This window comes from Hippoglossus stenolepis, chromosome 15 (assembly GCF_022539355.2).
Source record: "Hippoglossus stenolepis isolate QCI-W04-F060 chromosome 15, HSTE1.2, whole genome shotgun sequence".
Classification (NCBI taxonomy): domain Eukaryota; kingdom Metazoa; phylum Chordata; class Actinopteri; order Pleuronectiformes; family Pleuronectidae; genus Hippoglossus; species Hippoglossus stenolepis.
Genome location: NC_061497.1, coordinates 5,101,258 through 5,120,403, shown reverse-complemented (window position 1 = coordinate 5,120,403; position 19,146 = coordinate 5,101,258). Strand labels below are relative to the sequence as shown.

The 19,146-nt window shown below is 41.9% G+C and overlaps 1 protein-coding gene across 1 annotated transcript in view; it reads left to right on the top strand.

The window, feature by feature from the left end:
- The window catches only part of med13a (mediator complex subunit 13a), a 79,114-nt gene that overhangs the window by 12,251 nt on the left and 47,717 nt on the right, over positions 1–19,146 (top strand). Inside the window, exon 3 of the mRNA XM_035179271.2 lies at positions 10,924–11,092. Within this exon, the coding sequence (XP_035035162.1) occupies positions 10,924–11,092 (169 nt within the window). The remainder of the gene's footprint in view (positions 1–10,923; positions 11,093–19,146) is intronic.

Below are 19,146 nucleotides of genomic sequence, written 5' to 3'. Positions count from 1 at the left end.
TCCTTTTTGTAACTGCTCTGGGACTCTGGCAGTGAAATGAGGCAGGGCAGCCTTTCTAGATGGATCTAAAGTCGCTGGAGGGCCCCCTTCTGTCCTCCCCCAACCTATGCATCTGCAGCTGTTGATCAGTCTCTTCAGGATGGTGTGTCCTGAGACCTGATAACACAACCGGGGATGGAAGAATGTCAGAATCTCTGACCGGTTTCTGTAGACCTGTGTCTATCCTTTCATCGAGACATTTAGTGACATGAATTTACCGTCCTCCCGAGTTCCCAGATTTCAGCTGGTTTTCACTCTGACTGATTGGGAACCAGAGGCCAGGTGAATGCTTATAGGAAAGAAAATATTTAGTTTTCTGTGTCCTGGGCACCATGATTGAAGCTCTCTGGTAGTGTTCGTCTATCCCGAGAAGTAGGATGATTGACAGCCGGCTGCATTTATTGACTCTGCAAGGTGCTCTCCCTGCAGATGTGTGAATCAACACACTACCAGTAGCAATGGCAGAGCAGACTGTGACAAGACCAGCCCAACAGTCTTTTTACCACCGCTCTCTTCTTACCATTACATGGGTGTCATTTTTTGCCTTTGGTCCCAGCCTGTCTTGAGAATTCTAAAAAGCTTACTATTTCTTATTGTGATTTCAGCTTAACTTTAGTGCAATGTTGGTGGTAAACATGAAAATCCGCTCTTTTCCTTTCAGTTCAGTGACAAAAATGTTGCTTGCTCTCAAACACACACACACACACACACACACACACACACACACACACACACACACACACACACACACACACACACACACACACACACACACCCTCTGCCATCCTCATTAGATTAGCGGCCTGTGAAAGTCTTTTAATTTTGAGCAAGTGCCATTTCTGTATACCAGCATGCCAGTAATCCCTTCACTCCAGGGAGATGAGGGGAGAAGGAGTGAGCTTGAGAGATGAGAGTCGTGAAGGGCGGAAAACTTGAGGGATCTTTTAACGTCTGACACTTAATCACCATTGAAGAAATGTAAGGGTAACAAACCACCAAGCGCCTTTTCTGTGCTGTTGGAAACCCGCCTTGCTCGTTACACAAGGAGAAAACCAATTCTAATCTTCTCCTGACCATGCACAGAAATTATTCCCAATAAGAGAATGCCATTGCTGAATTTAATGGCTTGCTTCCTCCCTCCTCGTAGTTGACTGTGGGCATGTATTCTTATGCAAATCCTATACTCTCTTCATTGTCCTTTCCCTATAAGCTGGTGAGGTCCCCTGACCAGGGGCACCCTGGTCAAGTGAAAGATACAGTAAATTGCTTCTTTCTCCTCCTCTGGCCCTCTGAATTTTTTGGGCAAAGAAATTAGGAATGATGTCTTTATGTGAAGGTAATTGCTACATAGTACTTACCTAAGCTCCTAGGATATGTTCGCATAATTTTAGCTTTCTACACCTGTGCTTATTGAGCCCATAAAACAGAATTTTGAAAAAGCTGCTGGCCCTGTTTTAGTTTGCAAAGTCCACAGTTCTGTTTCGGTCTGGATGGGCAGACACAGACATTAGGAAAGAATAACACAAGCAGCCATGTTTGTTTCCTGATTGAGTCTTATCAGTCACAATGGCATCTTTCCCCTAATAGCCATGCTCCTACCATGTGACCCTTCTCCAGAGAAAACAAATGGCATCAGCCTCGACTACCAGTATTGAATGCAATGTGGATAACAAACTGTTGCTTGTTGCTGTTGAGCAGTGAAATTCTGCATGTTATGATAATACCTGTAGCAATTTCTGTGGGTGTGTGCATGCACAGTTAAATGGCTTTTCATGTGATGTTCAATTTCAGGCATGTTAGTATGGATAGATTATTCTTGACGGAGTTAAAAGGCTGGACTCAATGGGCATTGTTGTCAAACAGCCTTTGAAATTAGTGTTAGGCGATATGGTATAAATTGTATCACGATAATTTTTTCATATCAGTCGATTTCGATATATATCGCGATACAAACCAAATCAGCGCCACTGAAATGCATTACACTGTGCAGGTCAGAGAGTGACTCTGCTCCTCTGCTGTTTTCAAATCACTCACACGTAGAACTGATCTATAAAAACCTGCTGAATTCATATTTATGTTCTCCGATAAACTGGGCGTCGCTTCTTCTGCAACAATGAAGTTAAAACACAATATTGCGTCATAATCTGCGGGAAGAACTTCTCTTCTGTCTGCAGGAGCGTGTGTGCGCACTCGTCTCTGCCGACAAACGAACTGATAATCGCATTTATTTACTTATTGATCGATGTTGGATCATGACTCCAGCTCGTTCCGGTCACTTTAACACTGATGTTTCTATCGAGAAAAAGTTATATTACGATAATTATCTTCATCGTTTTGTTGCCCAGCAGTGATTAGTGTAAAAACGTATTAGTTTGAACAGAGACTTACTAGTTTGACCTGATCCCTGCACTGCACATCCTACTAGGGCTTTCACTGCACCCTATTCCCCTCGGACACATTTCCTTCCTCACTATTCCCTCAGCTGCAAATGACTCTGGTATGGAGGACTACACATCACAGGGATCTTTTGTGTTTTTTATTAAGTTGAAGGGGAAAAAGCTCAGAAAGCATTGTTTACAATGCAAACAATATTTACCCAATAAGTTTCGTTTTTGGTGCTACCTTCAGGTCCTGTCGAAAAACCAAAACACTTCACAGAGTACAACCAAGCTAAAGTCTCCCTGTGTACACAGTTTGCCCATTTACCAAAGCATAGTAGTTTACATAATAAAGTTCAGTTTTTTAAAATTGGTTTAAAAATAATCATCAGTGTTGTATTTAAATGCAGTATTGTCCATTCACAGCTTCCTTTTGTCCTGACGTACCTGGACTCATCACCTGTATGTGTGCCTCCGTGCTCTAGCTCAGCCGCTAGTTACTGTTGATCAGTGGAGAGGGAAGTAACGCTTTTGAGGAAATCCACGCAAACAAGTAATAAATATATTTTCCTACGTAAAAGTAGACACTGAAATTATAGTCTGCGCGTGGCAGACTGCAGCCGTCTGTGTCTAACGAGAGGAGGGGGGGGCAGGGGGCATACTGATGTTGGCTCAACCCACACACCCAAACTCTCTCACACTCGCAACTATTTCTTGTCCGGTTACTCGATGAATCGATGTTTTATTCGATAAAATACTCGATTACTAAAATAATCGATAGCTGCAGCCCTAATTGTGTGTTGGGTCACATCTCTAGAGAATGACAGAGAGAAATGGTGGGGTGGGGGGGGGAGAGCGAAGAGGAAATCTCCATTAAAATGTCCATCTCCTCCACTACTTAATGTTTTGAATCCATTCAATGATTGAGCGAAGAAAGGCTCTATTTAGTAGAATTCTTGCTTTGACAGTGATCTTCTGACAGTCGTCTTTGTTTTAGCTGGAATGCAGTAATTCTTTGAATTTTTCTGCCTTTGCCAAGTTCATAGGATTTTTTTTGTCCTTGTTTGACCACTCTCCTCCATGCCTTGAATCAAAGGTGAAATACCCCCCCCTGCACCTCAGGGCAGAATATCTATTTCCAAAGGGCATATTTCATTAGTCTGTTGTATTGGCTGAAAGTTTTACCCTCCTACAGGTCCGCCTTTTTTTCTTGTCGTTTGTGGGGGGAAAAAATCTCTCTTTCAAAATTAACTGCCCATATGTCTGTTTGAAGCACCTGCAGAAAACAGGCTCTAATTCGTTTGGTGACAACAAATATCCACCAACCAGAAAAGTAGGATGTTTTCGATAGCTAGATGATGAAAAAAGTGCAGAGGGAAAACCAGCTTATTGGCATTTTGGGACGCGCAGACATTTTTTCATTGCAAGTTTTAATTGCGCCTAATTAAACATGAATTCACCTGAAGAGCAAGCTGAAGCGGAAAAAATGCCAATAGCACAAGTCAGCAATAGACGGACTGCAGACCTGACCCAGATGCCATTCTATACGGAACCAGACCTATTATTAGATTTTGATAGTTTCTATTTTAGTTTTTATTTATATATTTAGTCCCACAATTATGTAAGGCCTATTGTAAGCTACTGTAGCCCAGTAAATCCCCCAGGCAAGGATTCAGAAAAAAATATCCCACTCACTCTTTAGAATTTCCAAATGTTATTGACTATAAGCCACGCAATGGCTAAAAGGAAACTGTGATTTCTCTTAATCGATCTCGTGGTATGTTCTCACTTTAATACTGTTTGATCGCCACCAAGAAACCCTGGAAAGTGCCACTTTTAGTGAAGTTTTGTTGGGAGTCTGCACTGGATTCACAAGGCTCTGGACGTGCATCAAAGATAATTAGTTTGTGACACACTTTGTTAAGCCTTTTTCCTTCAAAAATGGTTCTAAACTTCAGTGTGCAACACAGAGAATGATGAAGAGATAAACCCAGACCAGCTCTAAGGGGAAAAAAGCAGAGGAGGCCAACGGCTTTGTACTTTGGGATCAATTTTCCAGGGCTAATCTCCTGCCTGTGAACCACCCTCCGCTTTCCCCTTTCCCCCTGCTCCATCTCTCTCTCGCGCTCTCCCTGATGGATCTCCTATGGCTGGCACAGTGTAGGAACTCGGCCATGCATGCAGCTCTGGCCCATGGGTGCAGTCTCCCTCTCTTCTCCATCTATCTCGCTTTTCCTCTCTACTCAAGAAATATTCATTAATTAGTAATGGAGACTTTACAGAGCACTGCTGGTTCTCTCCCTCCTTCCTTGCAGATAAGGGGAGAGAAGTGGGAGAGAGGAGAAAACCTTCTGGCCAGGCTTGGTACAATCCCCTTGAGCATAGTCGATCACAAAGCATTAATCCTGCTGTTTAATGACCGACTGCTGCTCTAATTGCTTGCACACAGAGGGGTGGGTGGGTGGTGCTTTTCCAAGTTTTATGTAGACGCAGAAACGCCCACATACCATTTTGTGATTTTGAGTGTTTTGGGGATTAGCGACTGATGCTATATCCTCTTGATGTTTTACCGTTTGTGCACTTATGTGAGCATTCCTGTCTAAAAGTGTGAGGTAGATGTGAGTGTTCTTAACAGAACTGCTTTGCACCCACTTAAGAGCTTGTTTAAAGGTCAGCTCATCTGGGCCTGACACAGAGACAATGACATGGAAGTGTCCCTACCATCAGTTGAGCTCATAAATCTTTGTTTAAATGAGGCCTCTTAACTTTCGGCCCATGCACTGACCGCAGCAAACCATAGCCCACCATCCAAACACGTACTTTATTAACACTCATGCTCACATATTGACTAGAAAAAAAACCTTTGGTACGTGTGTTCTACTACACGTTAAACGGTACTATGCAAAAACACATTAAGTCCAGCAGGTTCAAATTGAAACAGGAGGTTGCCTTGTTATATGCACAGTTAAACATTAAAAGTCTATACTTTTGCCGGAGGTAAAATAATTTGCCCTAGCCAGGAGCCGCCTTTATGTTCAGGCGCACACCGCACAAGCTCTGCCTCTATGTGAGCCTGAACACAGTCCCGGAGGAGGATAACAGCGGGCATTTAGGCTAAAACCATGGTTCAGGTCCTAATAACGCCGGATTAGTGTTGTTGTAAAGTGAGTGCAGGTCAGCCGGAGTGTGGACGGAGGACAATCAGACCAACCCCTGCTTCTGGTCTGATCCTGAAGCAATTTTACAATCGTTTCACAGCGTTGGTCCGTAGTGGACACTGTGTATTCACACTTTTTGTCGCCACTGTTCTGGCTTTTACCGCCTCGTCCACCGCCTCTCCCCTCTCATCTCTGCTTTACCGTCCGTGTGTCAGCGTGTGAGTGAGCGGGGGCGGGGGCCAGCCCAAGCCTTGCCTGTATATAAGTGTAAACTCTGCAGAGGAGATGAGGAAGCGACACGACTCCCTAAAATACAGAGACTGACTAGCTAAATCTTATGTGCGACCAAGGAAAACCTTTAGTCACACTTGACAGATTTTTGGTCGCACATGGTCACACTATGGGGCCCTGACAGAAGGAAGGTCCTGTATTTTGGATAAGTGTATGTTTCTGTAAAAGAGACAATGTTATGTAAATAAACTTGAAGCTGCCACTACTAACATGAAAGCTGCGGCAGTCTGCGTGCTCTGCTGCGTCCCAGAAAGTAAAGCACATCCGGCTACAGGAGCCTGAAAGCTCTATCTTGTAGAGTACACCTGCTGCTTGAGTTGGGTCAAGAATAGATCCCATTCTCACCTCAACAAATCCCCCCAGAGTTTGTGTTCACCAGACTGAAATCATCCTCTATAAAGGGGTGGTCTCGCTGTGGTTGTTTTTGCCTATCTCTCTTTTCTCTCCAAAGTTCTCAATTTAAGGAGCTGGAAAAACTTCAGGATTGTGTTTGAGTTGTTGAATAGTGCTGTTTAATATTATTCACGTAATGCAACTTGACCATGACCCCTGACCAATGGGTGATGCAGTTTGAATTAGCACCCACTTCTTTGCAGTAGACTGTATATACAGAACATCTTGAACTCTAAAGACTCTTGCAACAAAAGAAACCTAAGATGCTGGCTTTGTTTTTTGATGAGGAGTGAGGTTAGATGGGTCTCATCCATTCCTTATGGACGTGGAAAGACAATCGTTTTTTTTAAAATTAGTAGTCAGGCGTTGTTACCCTGTCCCTGCAGCAGCTTAACTCCATAGTCTAGTATCATAGAGATATCTGCACTAAAAGTTAAAAACCCAAGTCTCATCTGGTCCAGAGTCCTGCTGATGTCGTTGTGAAAATTGTTTGTAAAATGTTGCCTTACCATTTCTAGTCAGTGTCACACTGTTTACATCAGGCGGCACGCTAGATTTCAACTTAAACTGCTGTGTTTGTGTGGCTGTGTTTGAAGTGGGGAGTGTTGCAGCAGGCATGGCATGATGAACATGAGGTCGTTTGGAACACTTGATTTAAAACAGACGCACGTTTTAGAGTTGCCTGTCGCTAGAGGGAGAGACTGAAGACGAGCAGGCGACAGAGAGTAGGAGGGCAGATGTGGTCTTTGCAGTGGGGAACAGATGCGATTGCTGTGGTATTTGATGTAAAAGTAGGTGCAGGGAGGTTTCTGCCAATCTCCCCATCATCAACAGATGGCTGAAGTAGGACTCGAGGTTTAACAGCAAAATTTGCGGTGTGTTTTGAAGTCTCTCTTATGATGGCTTTGAACTTTGCTGCTCTCCTCCTACTCTCCTGTCTTTCACATGTTATCAGCTATACCAGTGTTTTCCATAAATTATCTTTACTGTGGCGGTCTGCCATATTCTAATTTGTCTTGCCACAGTAGATCTCTAACTTGGTGTTTTGCTCCATTGCTGCATTGTATAGCTGTGTGCATGCTCGTGCTATCATCCATAAAGTTGTTACCGTCCACACACAGTCATACGTCGTAGTTTCAGCTGCAGTTGCATCGATCTCTTCCTTGAGAGAACTTGTCTTTCATTCTTTAGTCTGTGCACCTGTCACTTGGAATCTGTTGCACCAAAGAGTTTTTGCCTGTGCACCCCAGCTGCTAGGGTTGGGTACCGTTCACATTTGAACCGGTCCCACTGCCTGGAATTCGGTACCAGTACCCATCTGTACTTTTTTTCTGTACTTTACTCTCAATGTATAACAAAAAATGTCCGACCAGGGTTTTTCCTGCATACATAATTGCAAGTTGGTCAGTACAGTGGAAACCACTTATAGTAATCACTATAAAGGAATTGTGTAGCTTCTGTAGGAATTGTGTAGCTTCTGGATGATACCTTTTCATGAACTTGAAGGAAAGATAACAGCGCCCCACACACACACACACACAACACACTGACTCTGCTGCTCACTGCTCACTCTCTCTCTCACGCAAATGATAGTGACAAAGAGAGGAGCAGTCAATTACTGACAGAGCCGGTAAAAACTGTAAAACATAATTTCTTTTACAGTCCAAACATGTTTGAATAGACTCAAATGAACACTGTAGGCGAACATAGTGGAGCTATGCATGGCTCACTGGGTGTCTGCCTTGGTGGAGCTGTGGCCGAGGCTGTGCACACTCCGATGGTCCCTGGGTCTGTGTCCTGGCTCCCTGGGTGTTTGCACCATTGACTCGCCATTGTTCAGACCGTGTGCACTGATCAAAACTTCACCACTCTCTGTGATGGAAAACTTGATCCCATGGATACTCACGTCTGTGTTTTCCGAAATATTAAATGTTTTCTTTCTACCTGTGTTGAGTTTATTCTGCAGTTGCGGTTAATTTTTAATGGGAAATTGCTGTTTTCCTTCCTTTTTCCTGCCTTTGCCCTGTTTTTCGGTGTTCCTGATCTAATCCCTCAAGAAGTGCGTGCACCTGACGTATTAGCCGGTTGCTCTCAAATCATCGAGCACATAACCCCACTTTACTTGGCAGCTAGCCTGAAGTTGTTTTTCTTTAGCTGATGTAATGTTTTTAAGGCACGCTGAACTCTTGAGTGTCTATTAGAGCTGTGGCATTTGAAAGTGGATTTGATGTGGTAAGGATACCTTTTTTCCTATTGAAGTTGACACTCCTTCTTTTTTATTTTTCCAGCAGATGTTTATAATTTCACCCTTGCAACATATAGTTGGCTGTTTGCCTTAACTCAAAAAAACATTAGAGCTCTCAGCATCACCTTAAATAACCTGTTTAAACCCACCAGGCTGGCACAGGGCCATTGGTGTCTCTCTTGTTCAAGGAAGGAAATCAATGTAATTTCCTTTTTTGATAGCCTGAGAATCATCTAAATTTAAAATATCTTTACCTGCCTTTCCATTCCAAGAGCAAGCCATGGGTTCACTTAATAATTCAATAAAATGTGATTAACTTGCCTCTGGGCTGGATTGTGCTGAGCTGGCGCATGTCAAGCTGACAAGAAGGGTGCGTCACAACCGGTATTTATTTAGTCTGTTTTCAGGCAGAGGCTGCACACTTGGGGAGATGTTTGCTGGAGACTTGACTGAAAGGAGCTTAAGTCCTGTAAGATGTGAGCAGTGGCTGTTAATGAGATTAAACCAGCATTCAGTCCAGCGCAGAATGTGATTCAGAGAGCAACTCTGATATGGGTGTAACAATACAAAGCTTCACCTTGAACAGCTTGCTACAGTGTGATATGTCAGTTGTCTTGATTCAGTAGGTCATGAACTAAGTAGTTCTAGAGCTGTCTTAACACTGTTTGATCACAGTTTAACAGTTCAAATTTTACTTGATAGTTTTGGCAGTGTGTCTGTTTGGATAGCCCAGTTTTTATGTAATTCAAAAGAGAAGCCAGAGAAAACCTTCCCATGTCACTGCTTATTTGATAGCATAGTGGTTTCCCAGTGAATTGAAGTATCAATGGGAATTTAGTAGTACATTTTACAGAAGTTGAGTCAACCAAAATTGGGTAGCATCGTTTTTGTTTCTAGAAGTTGCTACATACATTTACATTTACATTGAAACTAATATTCAGATATTAACCCAATTGAGCCAAGAGTCTGAATAAACAGCATTTTCTGGTAACGTAAATAGTGACCTAAATAAAGGTCATACTTGGAATAACAGATAACCGAATTAAGACATGAGGAGTGTTTTCTTAGTTGCATTATGTAGACATGTATATGTCTTAATTGCATTATAAAGTTTTCACATCATTTTACAACATGGACATACGGCAGTTACCAACTGCTTGATGACATATGCCTTGGGTGTAAACAAGATGGAAACATAAAGGAGTTGTAACTTGCAGTATATCGTAGATTTCAGGTTGGGGTTTTAAAACGGACAGAATAACGTTGGACGTTATGGCCTAGTTGTGTATTGGCATGAGTCATAATCAGACTATTCTCTGTAAGCATATAAGATATGAGTGGAATATTCTATACACAATTTCTACATGTGCATAGTTTTGTTTTATACCATGTGTTTTAGTGATTTGCCTTTTTTACAACAAAACGACTAATGATAAAATCTTGGTTTTCCCCACTGCACCGAAAAACAAAACCGGGGCTGGGAGTTTGTGAGCCATAGCTTTCTTAAACACTGGTATTAAAACTCAACATGTGCAGTTGCCAAAAGCACCTAAAACCGCCATAGCTTAAAAGCAGGCACCTCTTTTTCACCTCTCTGTAACAGCAAGTGCAATCTTGTTTGCATTTACATGTTTTTTTGCTATCTTTATGCAATATGATTCTCAGATGTCACTTTAGATATGACTTTCTGTTTTGCATTCCAGGAAATAGGAGTTTTCTGCATCAGGGTGTGAAAAGGGCTTGTCATGCTCAGTGGATTGCCAGAGCAATCTTGTTGTAATTTTCTTTCAGTGATTATGCGCAGGATAGGATCGTGTGCACAGTGAATGTGCAAGATCCTTTACTGAGTTTCCAGTATGTTTGATTAGTTTACATGCTTATGAGAGAGTTTGTCAGACAGGGTTTGCAAGGTCATTCATTCTTTCATTGTATCGCGTCTTTATTCAGTTAAATGTATCATCACTGTTCAACTGTACTTCGACTTGTCATCCACACAGTTATACATATCTCCGTTTTAAATGTTCTTCTTTGAATTAAAAAATATTTTATGTGTCACTTTTTCAACTTAGGGTAAAGAGTGTTGATTAAAACATAGAAAAACTTTCAAAATCGAAGCTTTATATTTTGGTGATACAATATATTGGTTTTGACAGTAGTTGTTCCTGCACTTAATCTTGCAAACACTGATGAATGTCCCTATTAGTGACTGTACCATCTGATCAAGGGCATGGCTGTTAGTGTGGTTTTCCTTTACCAGCCACGGCAGTAACATGCACATCTCTCGCTCTAATTGTAAATAGAGTTTTTGTTCTGTCACGATTGACACTGCCTGCCCTGGAGAGTTCTAACTGGTTTGAAAATAATATGACACCGCTTTCCACACCACTCAGATTTCTCTCTCTCTCCTCTCTTTTTCCAGCCGAGGATGATGGGCTGTGGGAGAACGGCCTTTCTTACGAGTGTCGCACGCTGCTGTTCAAAGCCATCCACAACCTGCTGGAGCGCTGCCTCATGAATCGCAGCTTCGTTCGCATCGGCAAGTGGTTCGTCAAACCTTACGAGAAGGATGAGAAGCCCATCAACAAGAGGTACGTTGACGCTCGCTTTTTATGTCAACTTCTTGTCCAGATTGTTTCTCTTTTACGGCGGTGCTCTGTGCATGTACCTGCACTGTGGAAAAGGAGTTTTTAAAAAAGTTCTTCTTTACTCTGGCCTTTTAGGTTTTTAGACATGTTTGTTGTTGCTGGCTGTGTTGTGGTCTGTTGCAGTTCAGTGGGCTGATCACTGCTCCCACAGACACAGGCTTACAGTTTTATGTGCAATTAAGTTTGTAGGCTATTGGACCAACACTTCCATAGGTTTCTAATTCCCTCTGGGAAACACTTGACACTAGTACACATTCATATGCCTGTTTTAGACAGAGGTAGATATTAAATAAAATGTATTGTATCAGAGATCTCCTGCTCTTTTTTTGTTGCCAATTTCCAGTTCAAGGAGTTGATACTGTATTTAATACATTTTTTTTAAGCCCGGTTATTTGTTGTTTCCTTTATGTTAAGCTGCACACTACATGCTTACTTGAGAGCAGTAGATGTCAATTAGTGGCCTTTCACCAAAACTTGAACTCCATTGAAAGTAAGCAGAAGTTTAAATCTTAAACTTATAATATAAGGCTCATAGATCCCAATAATATCATGACCACATCTAATCATAATGGAATGATTTGCATTTTAAATGCATATCTCTTTGTTTGCAGCATAATAGACAACAGTACTTTAAGTTAACCATTAAGGAAACAGCTAGTAGCTGTTTATAGCAGGTGAATAATGTGATCAATTGGTACAATTTTAAATATTTTACTCCAGCACAATGTATAGATTTGCTGAGATGAGTATGACTGTTGACTGAATACAAATATAAACTTGCTCTAATTATGTCCTGGGACAAACTGGTCAGTCCTGAGAGGCAGCAAAGGGACAAATAGGAAAAGACTGTGACTTCAAAACCATGCCAGCCCCTGAATGATTGATGTATCAAGAAATGTCCTGTGGATCAGCTCGGGACATTCCTGCATTGTACACTACATAACAGCTGTGATATGAGAGTTTTAAAGAAGACTGATAGAGGTGCTATTGCCAACAAGTGCCGACACTGTCTGTCTCCTATCTCTCCTCTTGCTCTGAGTGTATTTGTGTATGACTGAGACATCCACCACCTCCTCTTTGCTATCTGCTGAGCTGGATTTCTGGCCGTCGGTGTCTGGGTTCATTGATAAGAGATGTAGACGTGGGTAGAGAGGAGGAGAAAATGACCGTAGCTGTTGTTGCCTTACATCCCCACGAACTCCCTGACTCTTCCTACCTCACACTGACTCCACACATTACACGCTACCAGTGTTTGACAGCTTTAATCTTTTTCAAATTTGGTGTTTTTTTAAGATTACACTTGTAATGTGAGGTGTGACATATTTGATGCTTGTGTATGTGACACAAATGCGTGAAAGTTTCAGATGAGACAGACTCTAAAACTTCAAAAAGCTCAAAAGACACAAGTCGTCTGTCATTTTGTTCCGTTAGCAGATATCAAACTTCCCACTCTACGATGTGTCTATTGTTTAGCATTTTTTTGCAGCATTGTTGCCGGGTTTCCCAGTCAGATGACCATCGGGGCCGTGCAGTGTTTGTTTGCAGGCTAGTTGTTTTCCAGGTTAGAAATGTTATTGCTCTGCTATCTGCTGTCAGCTTCTCTATATTCATTTCCACTGTGTGGAGTGGCAGATCAGAGTTGCCAGCTTTAATACATAACTCTTTCAGGGCCTTGTATCTGTCGACAGTGACTCACGTCTCTCAGGACGTGTATAATAGAGTTTCACTTAACAGGCAGACTAGTAGACAATAGACACAATAATATCGAAGAACTAATTTCTCTTTTAAGCTATCTATATTCATGTCTTGTTTGTAGCACTATTGCTTTACCCAGTACGCTAATCGCAGAGGGCCCCAGTAAAGGAAAAACAATGGTCCTTTCCTTGAGTCTGAAATTCACAGGCCACCCGCTGCCTGTGTGTCAGCTTCTCTCTCTCTCTCTCTCTCCCTCTTCTCTCAGTTTCTCTCTCTCTCTCTCACTTTCCCTCCGTCCCCCTCTGCTGTCACGGAGCAGACTGGGCAGGTTATAAATAGTGGTGCAACCACCCTGAATCTCAGTTGTCGTCAAGGATGTTTTTCCTCTCCCTTCGCTGTGTTCCGCTGTGCCCCAGCCACGCTGGGATTTAGACAAACAAAGCACAACAAACCTTTGACAGAAATTCACTTGGAATCGTTTTGTGTTTTGTGTTTTGTGTTTTTTATTTTTTTATGTTACTGCTCCCAGACCAGTTGATCTGACAGTGAAACATTTTTGGTTCTTTATTACTGATGTAGGGCTGTTGTGTTTGTAATCTATTAAATGGCTAAAGCGATGTTGGTTCTCATTTCTGCAGGACAAAGTAATGTTGGGTACTCTTGCTTGTGTGTGATCCGGAGCTCCTCTACCTTCTTTGTGTTTTATCACTGCTCAGGTTTGTCCTATCGGTACTGCCATAGCAAACTATAGAAGGGATGCAGTGTCAACAGAGAGTGTTCACCCCTAGGGTCACAACATCCTCTTGGGTGGCATGATGATGGCCTTTATGTCCATGTTGACAACTTACCTCATTCTCAGTGACTAGGTGATTCCGCAGGGAGTAGAATGGAAACGTTGCAGGGAATTCCCACTCTTATTGTCCAGTGAATTTTGCATTGTTTCATTCCCATCATCCCTGGATACTTTTCCTTCCTTCCTTCCTTCCCTAAATACAGAAACACACACTAGACTAATTAGTTAACAAGGTTTGCTAACACCTCAGCTCATCTGGCTCCTCTAAGCACCTTATTCACCTTTCATCGAGTTAGTAGGTCAGGCACTATTTAGTATTGTCTCTACTTCTTAATCACAAGTGGATTTGTGGGAAGCAAAACTGTCTGTATAACCATATCTTCTTTCCAGTGTGACCGTACAATTCTCATAAAAGGTTTTGGAACATAGTCTGCATGGTTGTAGTAATACAAACATATGAACTGGGGAATATCAGTTTACTGAGAACTATGTGTTAATCGTATCACCAGGATCACTGATGCTAACTGTCATTATTGGGTCTCTGATGCACAGATATTGTAATCTTTCGAGGGTTCGAGTTTATTGGCTGTTGAAAAACTCAAAATTCATTACAAATTATTATTCATATTTTCATATTTAATCAATTAATCATCTTATCTATAAAATTGCTTTTCAGCAGTTTCAACCCCTAACAGTCTAAGGTGTTGGTTTTATTTAACAAACTGACAAAAACCCAAAGTCTATTGTCATATATGACAGGGGAAAATGGCAATATGTACAATTTCCTCCCTTTCCCTTTTTGGCTGTGTAGCATTTGCACACACTATATTTATGTAATAGATAAGACACACCGAAAACAGATTAACCGCTCCATAGATATTTATACAAACAAGCCCATTAAATATACAAGAACAAAATCTAATGAATACAGTAATTGGCCACTCCTGCACATAAGAGCAAAGGAAATAATACAGGTGCAATATTTACTGTTGAAAAGGAGTTAGAAAGGATTGCAGAGTACTTTTGGTTAAACAACGAGGCTTGTCCTTTTAGCAAAGATGGGTTTTTGGTGCCTTAATGAGTCTGGAATTAGCCATTTATTGGTCGCAGACTCAAGGCTGCTGTAAGTAATATATTTAAAAGGTATTTCATGGCCCTCTCATCCTGGCCTTTGGATATTAGTCCCAGCAGTGCTGTCTGTCTCCACAATACACTTAGCTTAGCTTCTTCCAACACGGGCTGTCATTTATTAATTGTTTTCTAATCTCCGTTTGCCATTTGGATGATCAACTTTTCTATTGGGCAGGTTTTCCCCACTCTGTGTGTTGTCAGGAAAGTTGTTGGCTGTACATTTTTCAAATGTTGTAAGATTGTCACCATTGAATCAGTGCTGCAGATAAGCCAGTTTAGGATCTTACCATATTCTTAAGATGATGTGTACATTGTTCGGCGTAAGGGTTTCCATAAATCCAATGCTTGTTAATCATGAGATTCGCTTCCAAAAAAGCTTCTGAAAGCTAAACCAAATGATTTTACCTACACTGATTTTGTAGAAATGGGGGATATTTGTATGATTAGGTATTTAATATCGTATGTAGACCTTACAAACCACTACACTTAGTGGGATCCTTTGAATTTACATCTATCACCTCTGTTTCATTCACAGATCCCCATTCAGCTTTGATACGTCTGTAGGGTTGACATTTAGTGCAGTCTTTACCTTCTTTATTTATTACCACTCTTGGCTTTTATGTGATTTGGAAACTCTGCAAAGAATTCTCCTATTTCATTCAGTCTTGTGACAAAGGTGTAGATCTAGGATATTGCAACAAAACACAATTGAGAATAAATCGATAAATGATGGGCACATTAATTGTGGTAGCACTAATGGGTTATTAAATAATGGCTCATTCATTTTCTTTAGATTGATAATTGAGTAAATGTTACAGCTCTACATGTGGCACACTCATCAAATGTTCCCACATAAATACATTTATACATACAGACTTTTTAAAAGCTAAAAATAGCAAACACTGAAAGATAAATACATCTGCATATATGGACAACACTGGATTAGGTCTGTGATCATGGGATGACTCCTGTGCAGCATCTAGAGTCTCCAGTTGGTGGAGGCTGTTGCTAGCTCACAGTGTTCATAACCTCAGACCTCTGCCTGTGTTGAAATGCTTACATCATCTCTCCCCCTCCCTGCTTTCTCATTTTAGCCCGATGTGTGTGGTAAGCAGTAGGCAGCAAACTGAATTTTCTGACTCTTTAATAATGATAACCTCTTCTGGTGCCATCAGTTGCTCGTATTGTCTCCTTTCCATATCAAGCTATTATGGAGGATTACCTGTATCTTTTCTGAGGAGCCGTCATTTTAGTGATTAAATAAGAAAAGCAAATATTAATATATGATATGAATATTAAAATTAAATGTTGAAAACACTCGAGCTGTTTTGATCATATTTCTGTTGATAAATCTGTGCACATTGATTGATTGGTCGCAGCCTTTTGCTTTCAACGTGACCTGCAAAGGCAGCAGTATGTGTTGATACAGCTGACAGCAGTTCTCTTTGTCTGGAGGACAGGCGGCTCCAAGTTGTGCAGCCTGGTTGTTCCTGGGAACCTTTAGCTGCTAGGTAGACTTCAGGAAACACAGAGAAAGAGAGAGAGAGAGAGAGGGGGAGGAGGATTGGTGGGAGTGAGGGGTCGAGCAAGGGAGAGCTCCTCTTGGTTGTCATGGCAGCAGGGAAATGCGCCCTGGGATCGTGTGTTTCCAAGGTGAAGCCGGATGCTTGTGCTCTATTGGTCAGCCAACGGGTTGACTTGCTTCTAATTGGCTGCGTTACCGAAATACAGAGCAACATTAAATCTTTGATGTGTCAATTTGATCAGGACAAAGGGGATATCATGCCTTCTCATCTGCTTGGTATGCACTCTGTATTTAACGCAGAATTCACAAGGTCTACAAAGCACTCTCCAGCTGCGCTGCAAAAAGAACATTAGATCTCTACTCCACTTTAAATATGTGTCGTCTGCTGTGCATTTAGTTCTCGTCTGACTGAAAGCATCATTAACAAATCAAGCTGTTATGAAATGAGGCCAGGGTGCTGCAGCTTATGTTCCAAGAGTGATTGATAATGAATGAATGCAAAACATATACAATGACACTAATGCCGGCGTAAACTAATGCGGCTGTCTGTGCTTTTCTGCATTACTGTGTTGTGTTATGTGGCGGAGCACATTCTTCCTCTATTGTTTTGGCCCCGACGTTAGGAGGTGAATATGTGAGCCCTGGTGCGCTGTGGCAGGCAGAAGCAGAGAGCAGCACTCTGTTAAGTAGGACAGTGCAGGATAAAGGGCCACTGCCTCCAGTCTGGGGCTAAAGCGCTAAATTTATCCCTTCCCTGCTCCCAGCACAACTCAAACGCACAGGGACATGGACACATAAACACACGTCAACAATCGGCATGCAAGCCAGTCCACACCGAGGGCAGTTGGAGAGTTGGCACACTGGCTCTTCATTAGAATGATTGGTGTTAGACACAAGATACGCCGCCAGACAACTTCACATGTAGCAAACATACAGACTAGCAGCGCTGATATCGATATACAGGACAACACAGCAACTCTTTTCGATACCACAACCCTCCCTCAACACCACCCCTTATTCTTCGCTGTGCTTCATCAGTCTCTCTAGCAACAAGCGGTCCAGCGAGACTGGGCTGTGGGACCATGTGACCCAGCACTCTGGATATATTATGTTGCTGGAGATATACTGTCCAGAAGATAAATATGGATCTGCAAGGAAAATGCCTGTATTTTTCCTCGGTATGCATCGCTTCCTTAATTGCTGCATAATTATGCATTATTGATAGTCAATTTACTGCTTAAAGGAAAGTTCTTTGCATCACTGACCTTAAAGAGTCCCTACAATTTACAGCAATCTGCAAATATATAAATTTTTAACTGCATCCCCTCATTTGAACCTTCATCATGAAGGCAAACCATATTATGTATCTTGGTGTGCACATGAAGTTATTGCCTAATGGAAATAGGTAAAGCCTTTCTCTAAAAGACTTGGCACCGCTCCATTTAAAGTAATTGATTGACTATAGCATGTCCAAGGGAATGAGACAGTAGAAGCGAATATAATTTTAACCAGCATATCTCATGACACTGTGTGCTCACGGAACAAAACGCCTGGAGTGTTTCAAACAGTGTAAAGAAACAAGACACCGTCAAACTTGTCGCACCTCGTTGTAAGATTATTCTACAAATTTTCGCTCCTGAATGCTTTCCTCATTTCTTCTAGTGCCAACTCGTGGCCTTGGGAGAACAAAGAATTCTCTCATTACTGAAGTAACAGGCATCATAGTCTTTTTATGTATTATAACAATGACAAAAACCAGACTGGTGTCAGATACAATTTTTACTATTCGTGGAGGGAATCCTGTGTCCTTACATGTCCTCGGCTCCCTCCCAGTTCTCCTTTTTCTTCGCAAACGCCCACCTCATCAGCCGCTGTACCCTGCATTCCTCCCATTCCTCCCATCTCGCCTTGTGACCAGAGGCTACGGGAGAGTACGGGGCCAAATGCAGATTTAAAGAAGTCCTCATAGTTAATCTGTCAGCCGTCACTCCCCCTTCCGTCTCCCTGCCCTCCCCTCTGTCTTTTTTCCAAGTAACTGTGGTCCTGTCTTTAATCCAGAGGTTTAGACAGATGGTCACATTTAAAGATAATCCCTAATATGGTGTTGGACATTTCACCTCATCGCTGTAACAGTACGGTCCCTTTGTAACCCGACCTGGCCTAAAATGTTAAAAGATTTACAGGAATCTCACCACAGGCAGAGACCGTGTCCAGAGAGAGCCTCAAACCTAGTAACTCCAAATAGATCTCTTCTAGACAGACGTGGGCTTCAGTTAAAATTCAGTGCGTCGGCTAATAATGCAACTAAAGAATTCTTGATGCAATTGAGGGTTACAGAATACGTAATCTTCATACAGAGCGCAGGATTAAAGGCCTGTAACTGAGCCTGTCATTAAGTGTCTTTTCTGCTGGATAGACATCACTCTGCAGCCATCAGCTAAAACAGCTCAGTCTTCAAAGCTCCATTCATTTAACACGTGATTCGTTTTACAGTGGAATGAGATTGATTCCATTTCCAGAAGTAATTTTGGGGGTTTCTTTTGAAGAAATTTCTGAACTGACAGGAAGTTTAACTGGAGGCAACATCTTTATTTTACATCCAGCCCATTGGAAGTACAACACAGGAATACATGACTTTGTAGCACATTAGTTCCAGAGCTAGACAACACTGGGGGATTTTAGATTTTTCTGCTTGTTTTTGTCATGCTGAACACACTGTTTGATTCTAAATCTATGGTGCCGCTCTGCTTAGCATTTGTTTCAACCCTGCTCAATGCCTAGCAATGTTTTAGTAGCTTTTTCATAGAATCAACAAGAAAACTTCCACTGCTGTGAACAGAGCATAAGAACGGC